Source organism: Peromyscus eremicus, chromosome 20 (assembly GCF_949786415.1).
Source record: "Peromyscus eremicus chromosome 20, PerEre_H2_v1, whole genome shotgun sequence".
NCBI classification, from domain to species: domain Eukaryota; kingdom Metazoa; phylum Chordata; class Mammalia; order Rodentia; family Cricetidae; genus Peromyscus; species Peromyscus eremicus.
The window spans coordinates 19992333-20017680 of NC_081436.1; the positions used below are offsets into that span (position 1 = coordinate 19992333).

The 25348-nt window shown below is 48.8% G+C and overlaps 1 protein-coding gene across 2 annotated transcripts in view; it reads left to right on the plus strand.

The window, feature by feature from the left end:
- Positions 1–25348, plus strand: part of Pacsin2 (protein kinase C and casein kinase substrate in neurons 2) — a 105237-nt gene that overhangs the window by 68718 nt on the left and 11171 nt on the right. The window contains exons 2-5 of one of the 2 annotated variants that reach the window (XM_059247961.1): positions 1753–1879; positions 17974–18130; positions 19736–19971; positions 22672–22827. In XM_059247961.1, the coding sequence (XP_059103944.1) occupies positions 1820–1879; positions 17974–18130; positions 19736–19971; positions 22672–22827 (609 nt within the window). In that variant the 5' untranslated portion in view covers positions 1753–1819. Of the gene's footprint in view, positions 1–1752; positions 1880–13670; positions 13868–17973; positions 18131–19735; positions 19972–22671; positions 22828–25348 lie in introns of those variants that run through there. The other variant, XM_059247960.1, reaches the window with a different exon arrangement.

Consider the following 25348-nt stretch of genomic DNA (forward strand, 5'->3'; position numbering starts at 1 on the left):
TGTATAGATAGTAAATGTAAAGTGGCTGGATTTATGGTGTTTATAGAAAATCTTTTTCTGCTGGGCCTGGTGGCACATGTCTTTTTTCCAGAGATAGGCTGATCTCTGTGATTTTAAGGCCAGCTTGTCTGCATAGCAAGTTTCAGGCCAGCCAGGGCTACATAGTGAGACCCTGTCTCAAAACAAGAGAAAGAAAGGAAAGAAGGTAGGTCATTTTCTATTTATTGACAATTATCAGCTAAAATAGAAAAAAAAAAAAACCTAAAGAGTCTACTTAAAGTACTGAAATTATTAAAGGCCTAGCCAAGCACTCTGTTATGCAAGGGAACTGTACAAAGGACTGTCACTGCTGAGAAGCCATAGGAATCCTGGGTCAGGGTCTCAGCGCATCAGATTTGGTTAGGGCCTGGCCTGGCCAGCAGACCCTGTTGTTTGGTGAAACTAAAGAAACAAATTGAAAGGTTGTGTTTGGAGATGCACAGGACATGCTAGAAGAAAGACCAGGGCCAGAGAGATGGCTCAGAGGATGGGAATTTGGACTCATGTATGCATATTCTCTTCCTCAAATAAAAGTGAAATATTTTTAAGAGATCAAGAATATGTGATAAATGACAGCATGAAAGGATAAGAAGGTAATGTATGGGGCAATATGTATCTGTTACACAAGGCCTTGTCGAGAGAATCATCAGTTAGATTCAGTGTGAGCTACTGCTCAGTCCACCAGGAGGGTTAAGACTCATAGCTGTGTCTGAGGAGAGGGCTTAGCTAGCTCCTGAGGGCACAGCACCCCGCAGTTAGTATCATCCAGGCCATTCTCCGTTCCCGGGCTAGACAAACTCCTTGCCCTTTCTGTGTCCCATTTCTCTGCTCTAATGGGGCATGGGATGACTGCTGTCCCATAGTTATTAGTCAGGACTGAATTAAGTGTATGCATGAAGGGCACAAGGCTCCCTCCCAGCAGGTGACCACCAGTCCTCTCCCTGACTAAGGGAAGCTGACAACCTCCAAGAAAACGCTGGTCCCAGAAGCAATAACTAACAACAACAACAACAACCACCAGTTCCAGTCCCTAGTGTTTCTCACTGTTTTTGGGGAGCTTGCAGGGTGGACACTTTAATGTCAGATGTGTGCCAAGTAACTCTTGTTTGTCCTCACTAACTATATTAGTCAGGGGTCTCTAGAGGAACAGAACTGATAGAATTTATGAGAGTGACTTACAGACTGGTCCAACAGTAGTATCTCCCAAGAATCCAGTAGTTGTTTGGTCCATGAGGCTGGTCTTGAGTGTACACTGGAATCCCAAAGAGGTAGGCTCTGATGCCAGTGAAGGGATGGACTTGCCAGTGAGAGCAGTGGCAAGTAGGCAGAGAGCAAAAGCCCCCTTTTCCATGTCCTTATATAGCCAAACATGTGTTCTAGATTAAAGGTGGAGCTTCCACCTCAGAAGATCTGGGTTAAAGGTAGATCTTCCTACTTGAAAAGGTGTAATTAAGAAAAAAGAAGAGCTTCTGTGGTGTCACTAGAGTCAGCTGAGCTCCTGGGGCATCTCTGGGAGGTTCGTGCAAACCTCAGTCTCAGAGAACTGAGACGCAAAGAGTGATGGGACAGGGAAGAGAAGCTGGCCTGTGGCAGGGTAGGAGAGACCAATGTGCTGAGGTTGGTGCCATGCATTTGATTGCGATGCCTTGCTTTTTGTCCTGGAATGGGAAAACTACAATCATTTATGTTTGTCTCTCATGGGTCTCTCTGCAGGTTTTGAGCATCTGAAGTGGATCCCTGAACCAGAGTATCTGCTGCCATCCCCTCATCCTCTGCAGAAATGTCTATCACCTACGACGATTCTGTGGGAGTGGAAGTGTCCAGTGACAGCTTCTGGGAGGTAATGCCTCCCCTTTTGATGAATGCAGATCCCAGTTGCTGGCGTCCAGTGTACCGTTGTGGTTTTAGTAGGGTCGGGAGGAGAAGAACGTAACTCAAAACCAGCGTCACTTGCCATCAAATGGGTGGTGGCAGAGATAGGGAATTTAGGAAGCTCCAGCCCTCAGTGGATCCCTCACAAGCTGAGGTGTGTTTGTGACAGGTCTTGATGGTTTGCCCTCCAATGTTCTTGGGTGTCTAGCCCCGTGTGACAGGCAACAACACACAGTAGTTAGGCAGCTCAGTCTCATAGGCAGCTTTTACACAGGAGTGGCCATGATAAGACATTGTTTTGCAAAGTTCAGGCAAGCGGTCAGAGGGCTACACAAAGGGCCAGGATCTTGGTGGAGCATCTGCTTGCCAGCCTGTGTCTTGGGAACTCCCTTCCTGATGAAGTTATCTTGTGACTGGTTTTGTTTTCAGAAGTTATCTCCCCCAGCCCACTTATTTTTCCTGTCCACTAGTTAAAGAAAAGCCAACTGTATTCTTTCTGTTGGTGGTGGTGGTGGCTTAGGAATGGGACTCTGCACCTCATGCGTGCTAGGCAGGGATCCTCACTGAGTTCTACTCCAGCCAAGAAAGTCAAGACTGGACCATATTTTACCCACATGGAAAAACCCCTGGAACTTTCTTTTCCTTTTGGGCTGCATGGACAGGGTGAGGAGCTGGGCTTTCAGCTGGTGGTGTATCACCTCTGACCCCAGCTGTGCTGTCACTGTGGGACCTTGGGCTAGTTGCCCACTTCACCTGAGCCTCAGAGTAAAAGGGGGCTGCTGATTCTGGCCCCCTAGAGAGGCTGCCAGATGAGATGGAATGGAGTCTTCAGCACTGTGTGGGTGCCTTTTTGACAGGAGGCTCCAGAGGAGGGAAAGGCGAGTGTGCACTCATGTTAGCTGGGGCTAGCATGTCTGAAAAACTGTCATCTGCTGTTACAGACTGATGGAAACAAGTGATCACTCATGCCCCAGGTTTAAAAGGTAGCGGAGGGCTCAGACTTCACTAGCACTTTTATTTCCTGTGTTCTGAGTGAGAGGACTGTGATTGACTTGTAGCTAAATATTTTATTCTCTTAAAAGGATCTACTTAGCTCGATGCAGTGGTTATATGCCCATAGTTCCTAGCACTGGGAAGGCTGAGGCCAGAGGATTCCTTCAGCTCAGGAGTGGGAGACCAGGCTGGACAACTGGCCAAGATCCTGGCCCCAGAACAAAAGAGAACTGGATATATATTACCGAGCAGATACTGTGTGTGAGATCCTGTGAGGATATGGCAGGGCATGTAGAGAACAAGTCTGGGGACTTACGGAGCTGCTCCTACAGGTGCAGAGTGAGTGGAAGGGAAGGAGGGCAGGCATGCTTTTCTCAGACTGCTGGCCGCAGCTGTGTTATAAGGACGGAGGCGGAAACTGGAATCTGGATGGCAAGAGGCACCTCTGCCTGGGAATCTTTTAAGGCAGCAAGGGTCACAGGGACAGACATGTTGTCAGCTGCTCAACAGCAGGGTATGTTGGAAGGGTTGGAGCAAAACTAGGGGGAACTGCCTTAGAGCTGTGGCTGTAGACATCATCTGGAGCAAGGCTGGGCTGGCACTTGCCCTCCGCCCCTGCAGATACAGGTGTGTGGGCAGGTGGGCCCCTCTTGCTGAGAGAAGATGGCCCTAGAGAAACTATGGCCCCCCTAGTGTTACAAAAGCACCCATGAAGCTGGGTTGTCTGTGCCTCTGTGTTTCCTGCAGCAGGCTGTGTCCATTCTAACAGCCCGTCACATGCACACAGAAGCTGTTAGGATCTGGGCTTTTCTGCAGCCGTGTCAGACTCCCACAGAACATTCGAAATCACGAGTGACTGCCTGAGCTTGCTTTCCGTCCTTACAGCTGCCTCCCTGGTGTGAGCTCTGCTTACAAGCTCAGCTGGGTAGGAAAACAAGCTCCAAATGGGTTAGCACTGCCGACTTTCAGAGTAGAACATGGCAGGGCTGGGGTGTGGGCACCACAATTCAGGACCTGTGTGTCTGCCCTGCTTGTGGTCTCCTGGAACTCTGTCCCGGAAAGCCTTGTTCCTCCACTCTCTGAGGTGTTGCTGCTTTCCTGTGTGGAAGCAGAGACAAATGAGACGTGGAGAGGAAGATGACAAGGATAATTCTTGTCACGGTGCTCTTGGGCCAGCTCTCAGTACCCCTGCCCCACCAGTTGGGCGCCTGTTGTTCTGTAGCTTAGTGGAGTCAGAGTAACCCTGTTTGCCTTGTGTTGCCAGCACCTAGAGCTGGGCATGATGCATGGAGGGCCTTTGTAGTTGGGGGCCTGGTGGTGGCAGGCCCTCAGATCTAAATGACTGAGGATCTTCCAGGAGCCTGGCACATCCCCTCTAGGAACCCGAGTCTGGTAGCTGAGAACTGCCGTTTTCAGCAAGCTGATGCTGGCTTTTAGACCACTGGCTAGTCCACATGCTCAGTAGACACAGTATGGTACGGCAGCTGCAGCCACTTCCAGGCCTGTTTACCTGCCCCTCTAGAAGACTGCAGGGTGCTCACTGGGTAGTGTGTTTTGGCTACGTGTCACCTGACAGAAGGTCCCATTTTGGTCCCAGGACCAGGCCTTCTGTGTGTACTGTCTATAGTACCATTGTCAGCCCATGCACTCAGTCATTGCTCATGTCAGAGCAATCTAGTCATGCCCTCTGATACAGAGGTGAGTGTGCATGGCCACAGATCCTGACGCCCAGTCTGTGATAGTGTTTCTCTGATTGTGATGGGTTACTAGGGCTGGGTGCTTCCTCACTGTTGGTACTGTTGTCTGGTGTGCCTCAGATACCTGATCCCTAGCTTCACAGGGCTCTTCAGGTTAGGGCCATAGTATTTCTGCATTCCCTGGTTCTCAGCTGCACACCTGAGCAGTGCACACACAGAGATGGGGACATCGGGGAAGTAGGCTCCATCTTGTTGCTGACAAGTCTCTTCACTGTCTAGCCACGGTTCTGAGTGCCAGACAGCCACTTTGGTGGGGTAGGAGGGCTGTCCCTCAGTCGCAAGTCAAGCAGCTCATCCTCCCTTTGTTTTCTTCTTTGGATTTCAGTCACTTGATTAAGCTGTTGGAGGCACACTTTTCCACATGGAGTTGCAGAATTTCAGTGGTCTTTGATATTGGTTCCTCACAGCATCCTGGCTCCCTGGGACTTTGCGGACAAATGTTGGATTGGGCTTGCAGAGCTGGAAGGGAGCTGGGTGACAGATACAGCCTGAGAGGGCAGGCACTGAAAACTGTAAACCAGGCTTGGACATGAGGGACCAGGGCAAGAGTGGATCACACCAGGGTTGGAGTAAAGGGACTGGGAGTGTGAGTCCCTAGAGGGACGACTACCCCAACCCTAACCTCACTTGTCGTCAGTCTATTGATTTTCTTCCAGGGCACTTGACTGTTTATGACAGGCTGACTTGTTTCCACATGGCTCTTGACTTGGATCCGTGGGGTCACACAACTCTGAGGGTGTCTGTCCCTCCTACACTGGAGTGTTTGTGGGTTTCTCCTAAGAGCTGCTGGTCTTCAGTGAGAACTTAATACCAGGAAGAGAACCTCACCATGCCAGCTGGTGGCAGCAGCTGTGGCTCATTCTTGCCATTTTCTAGGCTGTGTGCTGAAGGATGAACAAGCACTCGCGCCTCTGTGGAAGCCTGGAGTTCGAGGAGGGACCTTGGGGGTAGTGGTGTGCAGATCTGGTCCATGTTATGGACACAGATGCCTATGGGGCACTAAGGTCCTGCCTTCCTCCACTGTCCAGTGCACACCACATGCACTGAGGACATGGGGTGCAGCAAACTGGGCCAGCAGCCTTGTGGAGAAGCTCTGTTAAGAGGAGCTTCATTGGAGCCGTGCGGTGGTGGCGCACTCCTTTAATCCCAGCACTCGGGGCGGGGGCAGAGATAGGCGGATCTCTGTGAATTCAAGGCCAGCCTGGTCTACAGAGCGAGTTCCAGGACAGGCTCCAAAGCTACAGAGAAACCCTGTCTTGCAAAACAAAACAAAGCAAAGCAAAACAAACAAACAAGAATAGGTTCATTGGGGCTGAAGCTCAGTGGTTAAGAACACTGGCTGCTCTTCCAAAGGACTCAAGTTCAGGTCCCAGCATCTGTGCTGGGTAACCATCTGTACCTCTTGACTCCAGGAATCCAGAGCCCTTTTCTGGCCTCTGTAGGCACAGGTACAAACACACACACACACACACACACACACACACACACACACACACACACACACAAGAGTAGATGCACATACACAACCCTCCCCCAATAAATAAATAATAAATGTAAAAAACATTGAAAATAGGTTTGTCTAAATACATCCTTCCTCCCTGTTATTTAATGTGTTCTGCTTTTGGAGTTAGGATCCAACAACTGAGAGTTAGGGGTTCCACTTTATCCACTTTTAAGTCTGTCAGGTTGAACATTTGATTGAAGATTGATAATTCAGTTACCCTTAAAGTTGTTCTCTTGTGTTTGTACTTTTAAACAATCAGAGCAAGGGATGCCTTTACTGGGCAGTGAACCCCATTTCCTTCCCTTTCCTTTTCTGAGCAGTGAACCCCATTTTCTTCCCTTTCCTTTTCTGGGCAGAGAGCTCTGTTTCCTTTCCTTTGCTGAGTAGTGAACCTCATTTTCTTCCCCTTCCTCTGAAGACCAGTTCCAGAAACAGGATGGCAGCAGCCATTGTGGGGCTGTTACCAAACACCAGGATCTGGGACAGGAGTGAGGTCCTAGGCTTTGTCATGCTGGGATAGAAACTGCCTGTTTGTAAAGCAGTAGGGGCACCGGCAGACCCAGGCATAAGCTTCAGCCTTGGGCCCTCTTAGGGCTCTGCAGGCAAGGAGCATCATCCCATGCAGATGGGGAGCCCAGTGAGATGTGATGCAGGCCAGTGGTTCAGGGGAACGTCTTACCAAGGTGCCCTATGTTCTCTGCCCCAAAGTGGAGGCACATTGGAAATTATAAGAAAGTCCAGCGTGAAAGTGGAAGAACCCTGTAGAAATGAGGGTGAGAGCACTATCTGGCATCTGAAAAGCAAGACATAGACATGAGAGTTTTCTAGAGGTACGTACTCTTTATGTTTTGCTTTCTTTCAGCACAAGTGCCACAGAGTTACAAACCCAAAGATCAATAGAAGATGATAGGAAGATCCAGAGGACTCCTCCCTGTTGGAAGGGTCAGAGTAGGGGTTTGATGGGTCATAGGAAGTTGATGAGATGGAGGCCCCATGCTTTACCGGAGGTCCTGTAGGTGTGTATACAGTGTTGCATCTGTGACAGGGAGTGATGCTTCTGGTGGTAGTCTTCGGAAGAAGGACTGTCCTGCAATCCTCCCGTCCTCACTGAGATACTGTGGGTTTGGGGTCAAATACTCAGGCTCTGGATGTCACTAAAGACTTTGTAGGCTGCAGCAAGGGACCAGCAGAGCTCTGTTAGCTTGTGCCTTCACTTCTAACAGTGTGGAAGCTCAGGAGTGGCTTGTTCCCTTCATGCATGTGCTGGCTAGTTTATGTAAACTTGACACAAACCAAAGGCATCTGTGAGGAGAGAACCTCAATTAAGAAAACGCCTCCATAAGATAGGGCTGTAGGTGGACATACTGTAGGGCATTTCCTTGTAGGAGAAAATGCAGGCATCGCCTGGCAGTCAGCCTCCTTGGCATGCTGCGCTTCTAAATAAGAAGCATGGCACACTATGCCCTAGAAGTCAGAACACTTAATTATGAAGTAGCATGAGTAGCAGGTAGCTGGCCTGCAGATGAGTCCACTCTTCTTTAATGTGCTTCTTCCAGATAGAGACCCTGGTAGTGTGAGCGCTCACTGTCCAATCTGAGGTAATGTGCCAACCAGTCACAGTCTATAGGCTTCCACTGCTCACATGCAATAAAGCAGACGCAGTTCCCTGAAACTGTCTCCAGAGCGGTTTATCTCTGCACCTTTTACCGACCCACGGCCATTGCTGTCTTGTCGAGGCACAGAATGGTATTTGCTGTCGGGTCAAAGAGTGACTCAAACAGAGGTAGTAAAGTGCCTGCTAAAAGAGAACGGAGTAAAAGTACAAATGCTGCTTGAGTTAGAGAAGTTTCGGTCTGACTTTCTACAGATAAATCCGTGGTCTTTTTTTTTGGTGGGTGGGGAGGGGTGATTTCAGGACATGGTTTCTCTGTGTGTAGCCCTGGCTGGGCTAGAACTCATTGCTTGGATTAAAGGCATGTGCCACCACACCCAGCAAATCCTTGGTTTTCTATAGAGGGTTTTTTTTTGATCTAGACCTGTGGCAGAGAGCTTTGAATAATGCACAGAGAAAGGAAGTTAGGACTGGATGTTCCTTGTCTGAGTCTTTCTATCCTATTATTATGGCTTTTCTAGTAGCAGGTAGAGATAAGGACAGTGAAGAAGGAAAAGAACAGGGAGGAAATTAAGATGGCACTGATAGAATTTTTTTTAAAGATTTATTTATTATGTATACATTATTCTGTTTGCATGTATGCCTGCATGCCAAAAGAGGGCACCAGATCTCATAGATGGTTGTAAGCCACCATGTGGTTGCTGGGAATTGAACTTAGGACCTTTGGAAGAGCAGCCAGTGCTCTTAACCTCTGAGCCATCTCTCCAGCCCAAATTATTTAGTTTTATTTTATGTGCATTGGTGTTTTGCCATGGGTGTCGGGTCCCCTGAAACTGGAATTACAGACAGTTGTGAGCTGCCATGTGGGTGCTGGGAATTGAACCCAGGTTCTCTGGAAGAGCAGTCAGTGCTCTTAACCACTGAGCCATCTCTGCAGCCCCCTGATAAAAATTCTTGCTGAGGCACTTCTGGCAAGAAGGCCTCTCAGCTCTATGTTCTTTATGTCCTTCTTTAAATGCATTGCTTGAACACTATAGCTTAGAAAATGGAGAATCTGAGCTGCCACCACATTTGATTCCTTTTTCACAGTTTTGTGCTAGTTGTGATGATTGCTGGCGGAATGAGCAACTCAGAGTCTCTGGTTTTCCAGTGAATGGCAATCCTACCCCCACAGAGACCTTTAGCATGGTATCCACATGACCTTAAACCATCCAGCAGTTTCGGACTGCTTATCGATATGACGGATGTTGGTCTCCATATGTACTTTGATTATTAGAATCCATAAGCATAAATTTAAACACATCAGAGGATTATAAACAGATGGTCTGAGCATGTATGAACCCCCAGGATTTATTTATTTATTTTTAATTTAGAAGGTACATTATTATGATCGATGTGAACGTCAGGCTGAGAGAAATCGAAACTCAGGTGTAGCATCAAATGTGGAGATGTTACAGGGGCAAGGAGCATTCTCATCACCTGCTGAGCAGGCTCTTAGACCTCCTCAGTATTTTGACCAAGCCCTAAGAGCTTGGAAGGCTGTGCCTTCTTCAGGGGACACAGCAAATTTCAAAGATTTAAGACAAGGACCTACTGAGCCTTTGAGTAAATTTCTGGCTCAAGTACCAAGTTCCATGGAATAGAAAGTGCAGCACGCTGAGGTGACTGGCATACTTTGCGTGAACTTGATTATGATATAGCCACAGCAGAGCCATAGAGGGTGCTAGGTCAATAAAGAATTCCCCTCTGGATGATTGGATCCTGGCATGTCAAGAAATAAGGACTCAGACATATAAATGCCAGTGTCTTTGCAGAGGCTCCTGCAACACTGAAATCTAACTAGGGGCTGTTTTACTTCCCAAGCCCATAAAAACAGATGAACCTGTATGGGTGGAACAGTGGCCTTTAAGTAAAGAGAAACTGCACATGCTCAGGAAGTAGTAGAACAGAAACATACTGAACCAAGCCTCAGTCCCTGGAGTGCTCCTATTTTTGTCATTCAGAAAATAGCTAAAGGAAAATGGAGAGTATTATATGACTTGAGCTTTTAAATTACAGTAATATTTTTGGTTCCCAGGAAGGTTGGATAATCATTATCCTCTATGGAAGCCCATACAAGTTTTAAGATCAGTCACTGTAAAGAGCTTTTCTCCTGTCAGTACCTGGAACAGATAGAACATTCACTGATGCCTAGTTCCCATGGAGCAATGGCTTATCTAATACTCAATACTACTGCCCAAGAGTTTAAATTTTGGAAGGCCACTCCAGGGAGAGCTTCCCCCACAACACTGCAAGTTGAAAATTGTACTTGTAGCCATGAAACACAATCCTCGCCTATTAACCTGTACACTGACGGTGTTTACTGTGCTCAGCTTAGTCCTAGATTACCTGCTGCTTTTGTAAAGACTAAAATTACATCTTCTTGTGACTTCCATAATTTAGTTTTGCAAGCTGTGTTACAACAGCAACTACATCCTATCTTTCTATCACATCAGAACTCAGAACTCTTCTGGGGATGCTAAGTAAAAGAAATGCTCTTGTTGATGAGACATCACGGCCTCTAGTGGCCTCCTGGCAGGATGCAGGTGACAATGCATAGTCACATTCATCAGTCTGCATGGTCATTAAGCGCCCTTTTCCCACTTTAACTCATCATCAAACAGAACAGGTTGAGGATGGAATGCCTGGGCCCCGTTTCTCCCTTTAGGTCCTTTGCAGCCAGCAGGGATCGGTCCCCGGGGGCTAAAGTCACTGGCATTATGGCAAGTGGATGTCTCGCATATTCCTTCAATTGGTAGGCATAAATATGTTCATGTCAAGGTAGACACTTATTCTCATTTTCTTATGGCCACACCAATGATGGAGGAGAAGGCCTATCATGTCATTACTCACTAAAATGTTTTGTGATAGCAGGAGTGCCATATACTGTAAGAACAGATAATGGCCCTGTTCTTGCTCATTTCTCCTCCACCTTTAAACAATTTTGTCTCCAATGGAAAATTCAACATGTTACTGGGATTCCTCATAGCCCCCAAGGTCAAACTATAGTGGAGAGAGCACACAAACAACTCAGAGGACAAATTGATAGATATGGGGGATGGGGAGGTGGGCGTGTATGGGTCTGAGTAAGGCTCACCCTTAACATATTACTAATGTGGCATTATTTACTTTAATTTTTTTGAAAACAGATGACAAGGGAAATACTTCAACTCATAAATATTGAACATCTTTGTCAGGGCCTATGAGGTTACCTCTGGTGACCTGGAAAGATGTAATAACAGGTAAATGCCTGTCACCAGCCCTATTACTTCCCATTGGGAGAGGTTTCCTGTGTATTTTTCCAGAAGATGGATTCAGCCCATCTGGATCCCAGCCTGGTTCACCAGACCCATGACAGCTGAGACCAGCAATGAAGCAGATGAAATTGGGCAGCTGCAAGAGACAGTGGCAAACACCTATCCTGCTCATGTGTTTACTTACTGTGCTGACTCTAAATAGTGCCAGCACTGAAAATACTGGGCATTGGTACCTAACTCTTCCTTGTTATTAGGGGTAGAGGTCAGAGGACCTTTTCCTTAGCTCTTTGCCTATGGCTCCAACCTATTTCCTGATATGGGCCCTATAAGAGAAAATTCTAAAATGTGGACCCATTCCCACCCCTAGATACTCACTTTGCCCCTGTAAGAGTTATAATCTATTTGCCTTTGTTATTATCTCTTTAGGTGTAATATATTGGTTGGCATATTCCACTCATTGATCAGCTCATCTGCTCTTAGGAAAGCAAAACAATATAGAGAGGGAACTGTAGGAGAAAATGCAGGCTCGACCTGGCGACCAGCCTACTTGGAATACTGTGTTTCTAAATAAGAAGCATGGCATGCCATACCCCAGAAGTCTGAACACTGAATTCTGAAGTAGTTCGAGTAGCCAGTAGCTTATCTCTGTGCCCTTTACCAACCCACAGGCATTGCTGTCCTGGCAGGGGATGCCCCAGTAATGATGACATTTTCTTAATTAGTAGTTCATGGGGGGACCAACCTATTGTTGGTGGTGCCATCCCTGGGCCTGTGGTTCTGGGTTCTATAAGAAAGCAGGCTGAGCAAGACGTGCTGAGCAAGCCAGTAAGCAGCACCCCTTCATGGCCTCTGCATCAGCTTCCGCCTTCATGTTCCTGTCCTGCTTGAGTTTCTTCCTTTGCTGCTTTTGATGATGAACTGTTACATGGAACTGAAGATGAAATAGACCCTTTCCTTTTCAAATTGTTTTGGTCATGGTGTTTCATCACAGCAATAGTTGGAATTGCCATCTGCCAACACAGTTCTTTTGGGCTGTTGATGGGAAGGGCTCTTACAACTTCCCCGGGTTGAGAACCTTGTGAATAAAGGGCGTCCAGACTGCTTCAGTATCCAAGATGGAAAGTATCCTAGCAACTTCTCAGACCTATGCCTCTCCATGTGGAAAGAGAGTCCAGATCTAGCACCAGCCAGATGTGGGCTCTGAGAAGACGTTATAGGGTGCCCGGTCTATAGGCAGGAAGAACAGAAAGTAATGACACTATGTTTTGGTGTGTAGCAGATGTCCACACGAGGTAACGAGGATGGCTTGAGCTGTAGGATAGATGTCAGAGGAGTGGTGCTGTGCATAGCTCATGCTGTGTGGGCCGTGACCTCCTGTCCCAAGCCTTCCAGAAATCTGAGGTCCTTCACTCTTACCTCACATGTCTCCAGGCCAGCTCTGACCACTTGAGAAATATTCCTTTCCAGAACTATGGTATTCATCTGGCCATAAGTCCCATCAGGCTAATGTAGTAATTATTTATTCACTGTGACACCACTGTGTGCCTCACATAGTCCTTGGCACACAGCAGATGTTTATTAAATATTTGTGGGTGGCAAGAGGGAGTTGCCAGAACATCAGAAGCTGAGAATTAGGAATGCCTGACTGGCTGGAGTTAGCTGGCTAGTGGCAGTGGCAGACATGGCTCATTTCAAGATTCCAGAACCATGAAGGACCTCTGGAGGTCACCTAAGCTGCTTCTCATTCCTTCCCTGTGTGGACAAGATAAAGATACAGCCAGAAAAGAACTTAGGTTCTGCCATGCAGCTTAAGAGAGTAGAGCTGGCAGGAAGGAAGCCCAGCCTGCAGTGTGAGCTTCTGGGACACTTGGCACAGAAGTGCTGTGTTCTCACCCCCTCTTCCAGCTCAAGAGGCAGAAATGCAGAGAAGAGGCCTGGCCACATCACATGCTTGGGGCAGAGCCAGACCTGTACTGTTGCTCTTGTGAGATATGGTAGAAGGAAGAGGGCTAAGAGAGCCTAGGGGCTTGAACACAAAGTCAGAAGGCCTTTTAGTCTACCTTGTGGCCACCTACAGAGCTGTAATTGAGCACCACCCTCCAAAGGCCTGTCACTTCTTGTGTCTTCCAACCCAGCAGAGAAGGCTGCAGCTTCTAGGCATCTTTTATCAGTGTTGGGATATTTGAGTTCCAGAGCATGGCCTGGAGGGACACTGCCAGCCTTCTGCTGAGCACCTTAGCACAGATGCCCTACTCTTCCAGGGATGAGAGGGGGCAGGTATGGTTTTTGAGCCTTCATTACAAGGGTAAAATCGAACAACTTACCCTTGGCAAGTTGTCTTAGTAGCATATAAGTTTGAGGTTCCTGGGGTAAAGTACCATTGGAATACAGTGGAAACAGGGGTGAGGCCTGGCCCTGTTATTCAACTCTTTATCCTCCTTGACGCTAATATTCCCATCCACTGAGAGTGCATAGGGTGGGTTGTCACAGTGGGACTGTCATTCCCTGCCTGGCAAAGCACAAACATTGTGATGTAACACACAATGACAGGATGTGACACTTGTTGCTAAGAGAGTCTAGTCCAGCTAAGGGCCTGAGGTGACTCAGAGAAACTGTGGATATGGGCACCATGTTCTCAAGGGCACATGTGATCCCCAACTGGAACATGTGGCAGGAGCCAGGTTGGAGAAATCAATTTCAGCAGCCGAGGGGCGCAGGTGATGCAAGCGCTCCCAGGTGGTCTCCCCAGGGAGGACTCCATGGGGAAGACTGGCTGAGCCATTTCTCAGGCAAGGTACTATGGGCTGGGCAGTTCAGGTCCTGCTCTGCACCTCTCTACTTCCCTTTCGTGCCTGTTTGCTCCCTCCCTTCCAGTGGTGCAGATAGATTGTCACATTTCTGAAGCTTTTATCCCTGCTTTGTGTACAAGCATTTGTGATTTATATAAACAGTTCCTAATATTTGGTGTGTCTACCCTGATCTACACTGCCTTCCAGCTCATTTCTGTGCCACACATCTCCTCATGTCATCCCCAGGGAGTAGTCTCCTACCTGCCTGGAATGTGAGGGTATTAGCCCCAAACCAAATTCCTGGATGGACCAAAGTTACAGGCATACTGGTGCCTAATGACTTCAGTACCTCCTGGTTGTTGACAGAAGTCTATTTTCTACTAGTTTATCCAGTAAGAGCCTTTGCCCTGCCCTGCTCTGCCCTGTACTTGAGATCTCTCTCTCTCTCCTCCCCCACCCCTTCCAGTTTGCTAGTCTGTGAGTGTAGAGAGCTCCTTGAGCGCTCCTTGCAGCAGCCCTGTTCCTCCCCGCCTCCCCCCCCCCCCCCCCCCCCGTGGTGGCTAGGACTTAGTTGCAGATTTTTGAAGGGGGGGGGGAGTGTTGGTAGGTAGGTGGGTACACATACTTGAGTGCAGGTACCCACTCAGAGTCAGAGGGGATCCTCCTGGAGCTGGAGTTACATTCAGTTGTGAGCCACCTGGTGTGGGTGCTGGGAATTGAACTTGGTCTCTTGGAAAAAGCTCTTGACAGCTGAGCTTGCTCTCCAGCGCCCCCTGTTGACTTCAGACATAACAGTTAGGAGAGAGTCTGCAGTTGTGAACAGAACCCGTTAGTTTTGGGTGGGATGGTGGTGTGCGTCCATGTAGCTTTAACCTGTGAGCTGCCGTTGGAAGAATAGACCTTCACCTGCAGAGGTGTACTGGCCTACATGCTCTTCTAGTTGCTCTGTGGTTTTACTGCTCATGTTTCCTTGAAAGCCTGCTGTGTGGACAGCCTAGAGAAAGAAGAACAGACAGAGACATCGGTCCACATGATGTAGGCTGTAGCTGCTTTGTGCACTGTGAAACTTTTGTTGTCTGGATCAACCAGGCCTGACGGTGCATGAAGAGAGCTTGGCTGTGGCAGAGACAAGGGCGGCTGTTGCCTGGCCAGAGGAGAAAAAGGTAGTCTGGGGCATGGATCCAGGACCACTGCCTGCAAGAGAGCATCCACTCCTCTCATGTGGGGATCAATTGGTCAGCCTCCTGACAGCTGAGCCTCTCTGGGTTCGCAGGCAGTATTGTCTGTCTGGGTTCCTCGTGACACCCGAGGCCCGCCCTGAGGAGGGCAGTACCTCAGGACCAAGACAACTCAGGTGGGAACATGAGCTTGACAGTGGTCTTGTCTGGTCCTAGTCGCACTAGGGACACAGGCTCTCCCTGAGTCTCTGGCTACATTTTGGGTAGTTTACCTGAGGTAGAACATGTTACATGTTACATGTTACATGTTGTCTCCCTTCTCCCCTTTGCTCTGTGTCTGGCTAGATGACCACCTGTCCCCAGAAGCAATCCCAGGACCAGTTCAGATTCTCTGCCTGCTGAGACAGCTTTCCACACTGGGAGCAGGGAGGTTGTCCTTCAGGCGGCAGGAGTTCCTGTTTGAGTATGGCCGCAGTTGCTGTTTGCCATTGGCCTGCACAGTTATTCGCTCATAGCAGATTTCTTTCCTTTCCTGAAATCTTTTTCTCTGGGCTTTGAATATTGAAGAGGTGAGCAGGTTTCCAGATGCTAAAATACACATCTGGTTGGTCATCTCCAGTTGAGCACTGCTGTGACAGATGGAAACTGTCTCTGTGTGTGGTTCCATGTGCCTACTGAGACAGTCAGGTTGTCTCTTTGTTCCTCTTGCCAACAACCCAGTGGTACTGAGCTGGGTTTTGTTACTTGTTTTTCTTCTTCTGTAAATTTCTTTCTTTCTTTCTCTCTTTTTTAAAAGATTTATTTATTTATTATGTACGTAGTGTTCTGTCTGCATGTATGTCTGCAGGCCAGAAGAAGGCACCAGATCTCATTACAGATGGTTGTGAGCCACCATGTGGTTGCTGGGAATTGAACTCAGGACCTCTGGGAGAACAGCCAGTGCTTTTAACCTCTGAGCCATCTCTCCAGCCCCCTTCTGTAAATTTCTAAGTGACCACCAAGCCCATTGGAAGAGGAGCAAGTGTGTGTCGGTGTTTCAGGGTAGGTTGTGGAAACTGTTTTTGTTTCCTTTTTGTAGTAAGGAAGGGGAAAGCTGAGGTGTTAAGTCACAGCTCAGCGTCAGCCCTATACGTTGATGAGCTGCCAGCCTTGCTGAGGAGATGAGTCAGGCCTTGCCTGGGCTGCAGGGCCTCTGTGGAGGGTATACAATTAACAGTGGGTTCAAGAGTCCCACCCTTTAGTAAGTGGCCAATGTCATGCTGGGTCTCTGTCCTAGGCTGTCTGACTTCTGGGGTTCTTAGCTCTTCAGCAGGATTCTGGGTCCCGCAGGAGGAGGTCATTACCTCAGCCTGCCAAGAGCTCTGGCACTCTTTGGCATAGCCTTTCCCTCTAGGTACTGCAGCCAGCATCTCTCCTCCTCTTGGTCTGCCTGCAGTGCCGCATGTTTGTCCTTTTGCAGGTGGTGTCTTTCGCCCTCTTGCAGGTCATCTCCAGCACCCCTCCTCCTCCCTTAGCTAGCTCAGCACTGGAGAAGAGAGACTTGGGAGTACCACAGCCCTGCAGAGAGGGCGGCCCCTTCTGCAGAGCGGGCCCAGGCACGCCTTCCTCAGAGGCTTACAGGCTCAACAATGTACTGGAGAGTCAGTGGGTAGAGACTGTTGCAAAACCTAAGAGAAGGTTAGAGTTTGGAAGACATCGGTAGGAAACTAATGAGAATATACTCAGTCCTGTTTCTGTGCTGTTCTCCGTGGCCCCCCAACCCCCCACCCCACCCTCGTTAGTGCTGGTTCCCTTTCAAGGCCATAGTTGAAGGAGAAAACAAGCTGAGGAGGTAGCTCAGTTGATAAAGTACTGGTGGGCAGGCATGGTGGCCCAAGTTCAGTTCTGCAGCATCCACATAAGAAGCTCAGTGTGAGAGCACAAGCCTGGAACTCTGTGCTGGGAGGTGGAGACAGGAGGATCTCTGGGGTTGGTGGCCAGCTAATATAGCCAGATCCGTGAGTGAGTTTGTGAGTGAGTTTGTGTGTGTGTGTGTGTGTGCGCGTGCGTGCGTGCGTGCGTGCGTGCGTGCCAAGTTCATCAAGACCTTGTTTCAAAAAATAAAACGAGCAACAACAACAAGAACAAAAAGTAGAACAATTGAGGAAGATGTGTGACGTTGACTTCTGGTCTGCACCCACATGTGCACGTGTGTGCATATACCACACACACAGGGCGAAACTATTTTCATAGCTATCTCTAGTTCAGCTCTTCTAGTGTCTGTCTCTCCTTGTGTATGAGAAAGGGTGGCCAAAACTTGCCCTTGACAAAGCAGATTAGAATCTGAGCTTTGCTATCCAGGCTGTCCTACCTAAGTCCTTCAGCCCAGCCAGTGTGACTGTGCAGTCATGGCACCTCTCAGCTACTCTAAGCCTCAGTTTCCTCATCTGTGGAGTGGGGGACAGTTGCTGCCACTGTCAAGGTGCCTGGCACATAGTAGGCACTCAGTAGGTGGGAAAACATATGTACTACTGTCATTGGAAAGTAATAATAATCCACCATGTAAGGACTGAGTTACATGTTACCTGCTCTGGGAAGCCGCCTCTGCTCCTCCATCTGCCTGAAGACCTGCCACTTCCCTTAGCCCTGCACCTTGCTCATCTGCCTTTTTCCCTGACCTACCAGTTGGTTTCTGCCACAGGACCTGACCTGGAGTTATATACTCAGAAACTCGTTTGCTGACTTATTTATTCCTGGTGGTAATAAAATGGGGCTTGTCTGGCAACATGAGGTAGCCATCAGTGTAGGGAGATGGGATGACCCTTGAGTGAACATGAGGGGACCCTACTGCCTTATATAGCAGCAACAGATAGGCTAACTATGCTGGAGGGTCTAGCAGGTAGACAGCCACACTGAGTATGTGCCTAACCCTAATACTAAGCTCTATCTCACAGGTTGGGAACTACAAACGGACTGTGAAGCGGATTGATGATGGCCACCGCCTGTGTGGTGACCTCATGAACTGTTTGCATGAGCGGGCACGCATTGAGAAGGCATATGCACAGCAGCTTACTGAGTGGGCCCGACGCTGGAGGCAGCTTGTGGAGAAGGGTAAGGTAACCCTGGGCATGGGTACTAACTGCTCACTTGCCAGAGATCCCCTGATGAATTGCTCACAAGTGGGCCAGGAGTGCATCTTGCAGTTCCTGGCGCTGTGGGTTTCTTTTTTGTGGGGGAAGGCAGTACTGTGCCTGTCACTCAATAAGCACAGGCTGTGTGAGCGTCTGTCCTCTTTCCTTGGAGACAGCAAAGTGCTGGCTGTGAAGATCCCTGATCTCCTGTTTCGGCCCTCCCTTGTCATCCACAGGAGACTAACAGCTGCAGAGGGCCTGGGGTGCCTGTAGGCTAGAGGACTGTTTCCTCAGCAGAAAGGAAGGAAGTCTACCCTGGGGGAGGGAAGAGACAAGAAAGAAACTGTACAGGCCCGCACAGAAATCTCTGGATGGTGTCAGGACACTGTGTCAGTTCACTGCCTTCTTGTTCTCGTTCCCTAAGGCTCAGGAGGGAAACTCTTAATCAGGACTGTTGTCACTTTGGATAAGGAAGGGGTCTGGGTAGGAAGGACAAGAAGAAAGCCATCGGTGAAAGGGGTGAAACCTGTGAAACCTAGCTGGGTCATCGAAGTGCTCACAGCAGCCAGCAGTCTCTGATCTGACTCAAGCCAGAGAAGAGTGGGGTTTGGGGACGACAAAAATGTTCCCTATCCTGTCTCCATTGACACTATTATGCTCTAGGCTCACTGCTCATGGGAATGAATAAAGGTGATCCATCTTATGGGAGACCACTCACAGTCCTGGGCTGTCAGGGTGTGTTGGTTGAGAGGCAGGCAGCTCACTTCCAAGAGTTCTCCCTTTACTGACCACCCTAAACAAATTGAGCTCTCCAAATGCAGAAAGAGGTATATCAACAAAGACCTCAGAGGGACTAGGGCAGCTGGTGTAGGTGGGTAAGTACTTGCTCTGCACACAGAGGGTCTGATTTCCAACTCTTTCCTCCGTAAAAGTCACATGCAAGACTCGGGACGGCTCAGTGGTTAAAAGCACTAGTTACTTTCAGAGGACCTGGTTTTGTTACCAGCACCCACATGGCAGCTCAAAAACACATGTAACTCCAGTTCCAGGGATGCCAATATTCCATTCTAGTCTTTATGGGCACTAGACATGCACACAGTACACATACATATATGTAGGTACTCACATGTGTTTAAAATAAATCTTTTTAAAAAAGCCAAGCACAGCAGTGCACACCTGTAATCCCTGTTCTGTGAAATAGAGACTAGAGGATCTGGGTGATTGCTGGCCAACCTGTCTAGTTGAATCCATGAGCTCCAGGTTCCATGAGACCCTGTCTCAAAAAACAAAAAGAAGTGACTAAAGATTCACATGAATGAGCCTTGTCCTCCACATAAAATGTGTGTGCACATCACATGAACATTCACTTACATAATTGCATATAAAATATGTATGCATATCACCTGTACACATTACTCACATGCCCACATGTACATGCACACCTGTGTGCACACACACACAGGAGCTCAAAGGCTTTAGAAAAGGAGTTGTCTGCAGCTGGGCTATTCCCAGGTGGACAGCTGTAGGGGTGACAGGAAATCCTGCTGCTAGCAGAGGCTGAGTTAACATGCTTCTCCTGTGTCAGGACCACAGTATGGGACTGTGGAGAAGGCCTGGATGGCTGTCATGTCTGAAGCGGAGAGAGTGAGCGAGCTGCACCTGGAAGTGAAGGCATCGCTGATGAATGAAGACTTTGAGAAGATCAAGAACTGGCAGAAGGAAGCCTTTCACAAACAGATGATGGGAGGCTTCAAGGAGACCAAGGAAGCAGAGGATGGCTTCCGAAAGGCCCAGAAGCCCTGGGCCAAAAAGCTGAAAGAGGTGCTTCCCTCCCTCCCTCCCTCCCTCAGCCCTGCTTTGCCTCTCTCCACTGACAGGGCTCCCTTCCTGCACTTCCAGGAACTCACCTTAGTCACAGGAGAGCATAGCTGATGGAGAAGAGGCTGTCTCTGGGTCAAGACCCTGCTTTATGTGCCTTCTTTAAATTTAATCTGTACCAGCCCATCACAGACTCCAGACAGGTCCAGAACTTCACAAGCTCTCATCTAGTACCATTTCTCTCTGCAGCCTAGAGAACTGTCTATGCCAGCGATGCTGGAGACCTTTGGACTAGTATAAAGGATTAATTCAGAATTGTCCTTTTCCTTATGTGGATTTTTCTCCCAAATTGGCATACAACACCAGTTCCCACTGTTTCAAAAGCACCAGTCAGACTCACTGAGTCACTGTGGCCTTGGCTACCTGGTAGATGTCATCCAGCCATTCTGGCCTCAGCATGTTCACTTCCTGCCTATGGTGTGACCTCTACCTCTCACTGGAATACTGCACCTTCCACCTTCCCCAAGAGCTGTGCTGCTTTCCTCAGTTATCCAGAGCATGCCTCCATCTTTGCTTGCTCTCCTTTTGTTTGTTTTTTTCCCTTTTTACCCTTTGCTTTTTTGGGGGACCCGCCACCCTGCTCCCAAATAAACCACACACAGAGACTTGCTCTTAATTTTGAATGCCCGGCCGTAACTTGGCTTGTTTCTTGTCAACTTTTCTTAAATTATCCCGTCTACCTCCCCCCCCCCCCCCCGGACGGTTTCTCTGTGTAGCTTTGCGCCTTTCCTGGAACTCACTTGGTAGTCCAGGCTGGCCTTGAACTCACAGAGATCCGCCTGGCTCTGCCTCCCGAGTGCTGGGATTAAAGGCGTGCGCCACCACTGCCCAGCCTCCTGTCTACCTTTTGCCTCTGGGCTTTCTCCTTTTCTTACTTCCGTAATCTTACTCTCACTCTTATTCTGTAGCTGGCTGGGTGGCTGGGTGGCTGGCCCCTAGCGTTCTCCACTCCTTGTTCTCTTGCTCCTTTTCCTCCCTGGTTTCTCCTATCTATCCTCTCTGCCTGCCAGCCCTGCCTATCCTTTCTCCTGCCTCACTATTAGCCGTTCAGCTCTTTATTAGACCATCAGGTGCTGAAGACAGGCAAAGTAACACAGCTTCACAGAGTTAAACAGATGCAACATAAAGGAATGCAACACATCTTTGTGCATCATTAAACACATGTTCCACAGCATAAACAAATGTAACACATCTTAAAATAATATTCTACAACATCCTATTCTCTACATCTTGGCTTTTACCGCATCTCCTTTCTTTCTTCCTGCCCCTGAGTCTTCATAAATGAAACTGTTCCCTCGATGTGTTCATTACTACACTCTTCTCTTTCTCCTAGAATGAAATTTATGACTTTGGTTCAAATACGTAAGTCACTTTTAAGTATGCATATATCTCTGAGAGAGGAAAGGCAGGAGACGGCCGGGCTGGGCGCTGTTAGAACCCTGGAACCCGGGTGCTGATACTTGGAAGGCTGAGCTGGGGAGGAGTGTCTAAGCCATTGGTTCTCAACCTGTGGGTTGGGTCACAACCACTTTGAGGGGTCATATGATCCTTTCACAGAGTTTGAATAAGACCATCAGAAAACATAGATGTTTATATTAAGATTCATAACAGTAGCAAAATTACAGTTATGAACTGACAAGGAAAATAATTTTATGGTTGGGAGTCACCACAACATGAGGAACTGTATTAAAGGGTCCCAGCATTAGAAAGGTGTGAGAACCACTGGGCTAAGCTCATGACCTTGAGACCAGTATAGACAGTGTTTCGTGACTTTTTTGTCAAAAGAAAAGTCCTTGGAAATTGTGACCTGTTCCTGCCAGCCCACCTTAAGCCCTTTATTCATGTGAGGGCTCACTCAAGAGTGTGTTCTCTCTCTCTCTCTCTCTCTCCCTCTCCCTCTCCCTCTCCCTCTCCCTCTCTCTCTCCCTCTCCCTCTCCCCCTCTCCCCCTCTCCCCCTCTCCCCCTCTCCCCTTCTCCCCCTCTCCCCCTCTCCCCCTCTCCCCCTCTCCCCCTCTCCCCCTCTCCCTCTCCCTCTCTTCACCCCCCTCCCCCCCAGGGTCTCACTTTTGGCAGGGTCTAACTGGCTGGCCTGGGCTCACTATGTAAATCAAACTGACCTGGAACTCACAGAAATCCACCTGCCTCTGCCTCCTGGATTTTAAAGGCATGCTCCACCATGCCAGGCAAGGGTTCTTTTGGAACTTCTTCTGTTGACTGTCCTACATGCACTTTCCTTGGGTACCCACACCTCTTCTTTTACTCCAGACAATGTCAGGGCTTTTTCCCTGAGCTTCTGGTGTTCCTAGCATCTCTCCCCTGCTTGATTTTCCTCCACAGCACTTAGCCCCTTCTAATTTACTCCAGCATTTAATTATGCCTGCATTAGGCCACCTAATTCAAACCTACAAATGAAGTCATGGGTCAGTTCTTCTGTCCTGTGTCCCCAGTGCCTAGAACCACGTGTGGATACATATTTAGAGTGAGGCCTTTCGTTCCATTGAGTTGTTACAGCGATAAAGCACAGACAGTTGTCCCTGCCTTTCCCTCTCGTCTGACAGCACATCCATACAGTTCCACAACTGTGCAGTCTCTGAAGACCTGAACCTGCAGCACTGTTGCAGTCAGAACTTCTCTCCCTGTAGGTAGAAGCAGCCAAGAAAGCCCACCACACAGCATGCAAAGAGGAGAAGCTGGCCATCTCTCGTGAGGCCAACAGCAAAGCAGATCCATCCCTCAACCCTGAACAGCTGAAGAAACTGCAGGACAAGATAGAAAAGTGCAAACAGGATGTCCTGAAGGTAACCCCACGCTTGTTTTGCCATGTCAAACGTTAGTGGTGTGTGTTCACCCGTGGACACACAGTGAGGCTTTTAGTACTGTTTGATTAGGTGGCTGGGTGAGGATAAATGCCAATAAAACACCGCCATCCTCAGGGCCTCACAGATGAGCACTTGAGCCCCACCTTAACACAGGCATTGTACCTGCCTCAGCTAAGGACAGAGCCAAGTGCCAGGCAGGCAGGAGAGAGTGGTCCTTGTGCCCAGGGGAACAAGTTCAGTTGGGTGGCTTCCCAGGAGATATATTTGAGGACATTTGGGATGATGCAGGGAAGAGCAGCTTGTGCAGGATGCAGAAATGAGGATGGGCAGGTAAGCAGGGCTAAAGGTTAGGAGGACCAGTGCTCTTCATAGCCTGGCAGATCTAGGAGCTTTGGGATACACTGAGGAAGACCTGGAGCCAGGGAAGAGGGAGGAGAGTGTAGAAGAGGGCTGTTTAGACTGGGCTAGAGATGTGGAGGGGGGCTGCAGACAGAGCCAAGGAGTAGATACAGGCTGGGAGGGTGTGTCTGGGAGCCCATAGGGAAGTAAGGCATTGGAGAGAAGCACTTGCCCTGTGGCCACACCAGTAGCAACCCCAACAGCAGAGGTTACAGGAGCTGGGGGTGACAGAACAGTGGCTTTTGGCCAATAATAAAGAGAACAGACATCTTAATATCCAGGGTCGTGTCCTGGGAGCCCTTCTTCTGCTGTTAGGCGGTCTACCTCAGTGGGTCAGTGAGAAGGTCACGTGGACATGATTTTGTCAGAGAACTTTGTGATCTGATGCTCCCCACTAGTACAAGGAGGGCTTCTACTTGAAAGATCCCAGAGTCACAGGAATTAAATACTAGCTGGCATCTTGTCATTTAGAAGTTCCTGGGGGCCTGGGCTTCTCAACTCCCCTTCACCACTGCTCTAAAAGTGATGGCCCAAGGCCTACCTCCCTGACTGTGGTCTAGCTAGCCTGAGTCTACAGGAGCAGATGAGGGAGTTCACAACAGGCTGTGTCCCAACAGGACTTACTTGAGGCTGGCAGTTGGGAGTGCTGAGCTGATTGGCACCTACTTGACACCCTTGCAAATCTTCAGATAAGGCTTGGCATCTCTTGGATTGTGTGATGGCATTCCTGCTTTGTGAGTGAGGAGCTCAGTTCAGTGAGGACAAATAGCATGCTGCTCTGTAATGGGAGAGCAGGGATTATGACTCCAGAGCCTGCACCTGCACTACGGTTTTCACCACCACATCTAGCAAGGGGAAAGGCCGTCTCCATAATGGTCTGTGGCTCAAGTAGCCCCCAACCCATCTGGGGTCAGGAAGTGGGCAGTTAAGGAACCAGCCTGAGGTGAGGGATCTGCACCTCCATAGAGTAGTACTTGAGCTTAAGAAACATAAGGCCTGGGGAATGCTTAGAGCCATTGTTAGGATCACAGGGAATCTGCTGCCCAGGAAGGTGCTTAGAAGAAAGATAAAGCACACCTCTGTGTGTCTGTGTCTGTCTGTCTGTCTGTCTGTCTGTCAGTCAGTCAGTCAAGGAAGGAGAGGAGAAGCCTTTTTTTTTCTTCCCACCATATAGATATATGTGCTTCTGCACAGTAGGATCTTTCTCAGAACAGACCTAGAGTATGAGAGGTCTAACCTGAAGTGTCTGTCAAAGAGACAGACACTTGTAGTGGCTTCCCTTTTGGAACTCGCCCTCCCTGAGTGGTCTGCCAGCACTCTCAGAGCCCGAGTGACCTGTGTAGCCCTAGAATGCCGGAGGGAGTGCAAGCTAGCACCAGCTCTTGTTCAGACTTCCTTCCTGGCCAGGCCGGAAGTGTATCTTGCAGTGTCCATCAGAGAGGAGGTCATTGAGGACTTTGTACATCTCTGCTAGGGGATTTTCTGAATAGTGATGACCCTGCTTGGTCCCTGGTTGATGCTGGGCACAGGACATAGCCTCGGTATAATCAGGCTGGAAGAGGGGGAGTCCAGAAAGAGGAACATCTATGGTTCTCAGAGGCGGCCAGAGGCTTGGTGATTTGAAGGCTCCTGTTCCTCAGTGCTGAGGGTCTGTGATCCAGGGCTCCTACACAGTGCTTCCAGGGTGGGGCACAGGATAGTTCTAAAGATGACGGGGTGTAACCAGAGGGTCTGGGGAACTCGCTTCTTGCACAAGTGACCTTTCCTTTCCTCAGAGAGGACCTAACTTGACCATTTTTAAGTTTAGAAAAGAGCAAGGAACCAGATGCCAAGAGAGGGGCCCAGCATGTGGGTGGAGCCTGTCCTTGGTAGGTCAGGAAAAGCTTCCAGAAGAAGAGTCTGCTTAGAATGTACAGAAAGGGGTGTCTGAGCCCGAGTCTTGGGGGAGACGGAGTAGATTTGGTGCCCCCTGTGAGAGGATACAGAAGTTGTTCCAGTGGCCTGGGTACCTTCCTTGGAACAGTGTCTGCATTCGTGTAGAGTAAAAGTAGGTTCAGGCAGACCCACAACTCTAGCCTCAGCTGTCAGGGCCGTGTAATGT